Source organism: Corvus brachyrhynchos, unplaced genomic scaffold (assembly GCF_000691975.1).
Source record: "Corvus brachyrhynchos isolate BGI_N302 unplaced genomic scaffold, ASM69197v1 scaffold72, whole genome shotgun sequence".
NCBI lineage: Eukaryota > Metazoa > Chordata > Aves > Passeriformes > Corvidae > Corvus > Corvus brachyrhynchos.
This window is the reverse complement of record NW_008236763.1, coordinates 829,409-832,135: the sequence shown is the minus strand read 5'-3', so window position 1 is coordinate 832,135 and position 2,727 is coordinate 829,409. Positions and strand designations below refer to the sequence as shown.

The following is a 2,727-nucleotide window of genomic DNA, read 5'->3' as shown; positions in this document are numbered from 1 at the left end:
ACCTGCTGGACACCTCTGCTCTGGGGGAAAAGTGGACTCCTTCCCCCTCCCTCTCTGAGTGCAGGGGAGCATGAGGCCCCTTCCCTCAAAAGCTCCAGTATTCCACAAGGAATTCAGATCTCTCTTAACACAACATCTGAGGCCTTCCTCACTAGGAGAAGTGAGCAGTTCTCTGGCAAACCCTCCCCAGGGAGCTCTGGAGGAAAAGAAGCACACACAGCTTGGGTGTCTGCAGAGTTTATTGCTGCCCCTTAGTAGAGGCGCTGGGGTTTCCCCATGGTGCTCTTGATGTACAGAGCTCGCACGTTCTGCCAGTTCTTCTTCAGCAGGGACACCAGGAAGTTGATGGCCAGGTGGATGTTGTAGACGAGCTCGTCCTCTGTCATCTTCACGAGACCCACAGCCACAGCCAGACAGAGCACCTGGGGACAGACACAGGTACAGCTTCCACAGGCAAAGCAAAAGTGACTCAAGCACCACTCATCAGTGTGGTGGGCTGTGCCGTGGTCTGGACACAGCTTCCCCAGACCACCCACAGGCTTTTCCACCTGCCTGCAGCACCTGGATGCCACCTCTAACACATGCAGAGGTGACTGGGTGAGGTGTGAGATGGGACACCAGGAAGGAGCCGTGGCACACTGCAGAACTGGCACTGGAGCAACCCTTGGGGTTACCCCTGCTCCCACACCCTGATCTGCCAAGCCCACACCAGCTTCACTTTCTGCCTCTGGCCCCCAGCCCTCTCTCTCTGCACTGTGACAAAGGCCAAGCCTCCTCCTGGCCTGGCCTCCCTGAGCAGCCTGGAAGTCAGCGCTCCCCACAGGCTGGAGGTAGAAGGATTTACACAAGCGAGCCAACAGGCCAAGTGTCAGGACATCATTAGCTCAGCTATTTTAAATGCTCAGGCATTTGCAAACCCTCACATCTGCTGTGTCCTCCCAGCTGTGCCCCCAGGAGTCACACTTGGCCCACTGACACAGGATTAGGATGCCCGAACAGGGTTATTTTGGTTTGAGGGAGTCAGCTTGCTTTAACAGCGAGAGCAGATCCCCACAGAGCTGCTCCCAAGTTCACTGGGACAGAGTCAAGTCCCAGACTCGCCCCCGGCAAAGCCCCACTCATGCTCAGCCCCCCAGGGACATGCTTGGCCACATCCCACCCCACGAGCATCACCCACATGCTGGGAGAAGCATTAATTACACTGGACTGTGCTCAGCACTGAAATATCCAGTCATCTCCTCATCATTTGCTCCAAGATCTGTCAACCACAGTTAAATTATTCCTCCTTTCTGGCTGGCCACTAACATTACATTACCATCTCTCCTTGCCAGAGGAAACAAGCTACAGCTTCGGGAACACTCGAGGGACACCTACAGCCCAACCCAGAGATGGCAGAGACATGGAACAACCCTCAGGTACACAACTAAAGCCGTGCTTTACCTTCTTCATCTGAAACTTGATGGTCGATTTGACCTCATCCACCTTAGCCACCAGGTTCTCGTTGTGGGTGAGCAGAGAAGGGAATTTCCCGGCTTTGTTCAGGCCCGGGCCCAGGATTCGAGGAATTTGTTTGATCAAGGACTCGGAAGCCAGGAAGGCATCATACTTCTTAGCTGCAGGGAGAGCACCAGGGAGGTAAGCAGGGCCTCTGCTCCCACACCGAGCTCCCAGCGAAGGACTGGGCTGAGAACACGCGACTCCACTGCCACCCACAGACAATTCCAACATTCCCTGGGTCCCACCTGAACTGGGAACTGGTTTTGCCAACAATCTTTGAGGAATGACTGTCACAGCAGCCAGGCCCCAGCCCCACTCAACACAGTGACTGCAAATGACAGACAGCTTGTTCCCTGAAGGAACTGTCCTTTGCCGAGGTGACACTGAACTCCAAGCTCTGCCGCAACCTGTGCACACCAGGGTGAATGGGATAGAGGGATGGATGATCCACCTAGGAGAGGCTTAGCCAACAACCATGGTCATTTCCTAACTGCATACAGTTCCATAGCTGATTATGGATTGAGGGGCAAGTTCCTGTCTGCCTGAGGAACGTCCCAAAGGGACTCCGGAATTCTCAGGGAGGGAAGGATTTTCTCTCTGACCCAAGAGAAAATGAACGAATTTCATTTCACTGTGTTCACATATGAATGACAGGGCTGAAGTGCGCACTTGCTTCTAGCGTTTCTGGGCTTTTGCTGCCCTCCAGCTCCCTGACCAGGAAATTGAGGCACACAGCAAAGGGTGAAACTGTAGACAGGGACATTTTCCTGTGTCTCTCCCTTCCTTGGACAGCCAGACCCATTCCTGCAGTACTGACCTGTCAGACCTGCACTGGAAACAGCCTGGTGGCTTTTCTGAGTAGTTTCTGGGCAGTTTTTGGTACTGGGGCTGACTCTGCTCAGCTTTCTATCTCTGCAACTAACCACGACACGGAAATCTGAACACTGGGAAAAGCCTTACTAACACTCACCCAGCTTCTTCACCAGCTTCTTGTTTTTGTTAAGTTTCTTCAGAGCTTCTATATCCATGTGAGGGATGTCAACTGCTTTGGCCTCATCGCAGTGCTGCTGGTCCCCCAGCAGACAGACCGAGAATTTGGGCCGTGGCGTCGACTTCAGCCTGGGGAAGGAAGGAAGGTGCGAGTCAGTGACCGGGCAGCACCACCCGCGTGTCCATGGAGCCAGCACGGAGACACCTTACCACAGCACGGGGCATCCTGCACAGCCGCTC

The 2,727-nt window shown here is 54.3% G+C and overlaps 1 protein-coding gene across 1 annotated transcript; it reads right to left on the bottom strand.

Annotated features, from left to right (window-relative positions):
• Positions 1-221: 221 nt before the first annotated feature.
• On the bottom strand, positions 222-2,693 carry RPL10A (ribosomal protein L10a; the record flags this gene model as incomplete). The annotated part of the gene is made up of 3 exons (XM_017727205.1): positions 222-422; positions 1,441-1,613; positions 2,468-2,693. Coding segments are annotated over 3 exons (570 nt in total), but the record flags the coding sequence as incomplete, so codon positions are not given.
• Positions 2,694-2,727: the final 34 nt, after the last annotated feature.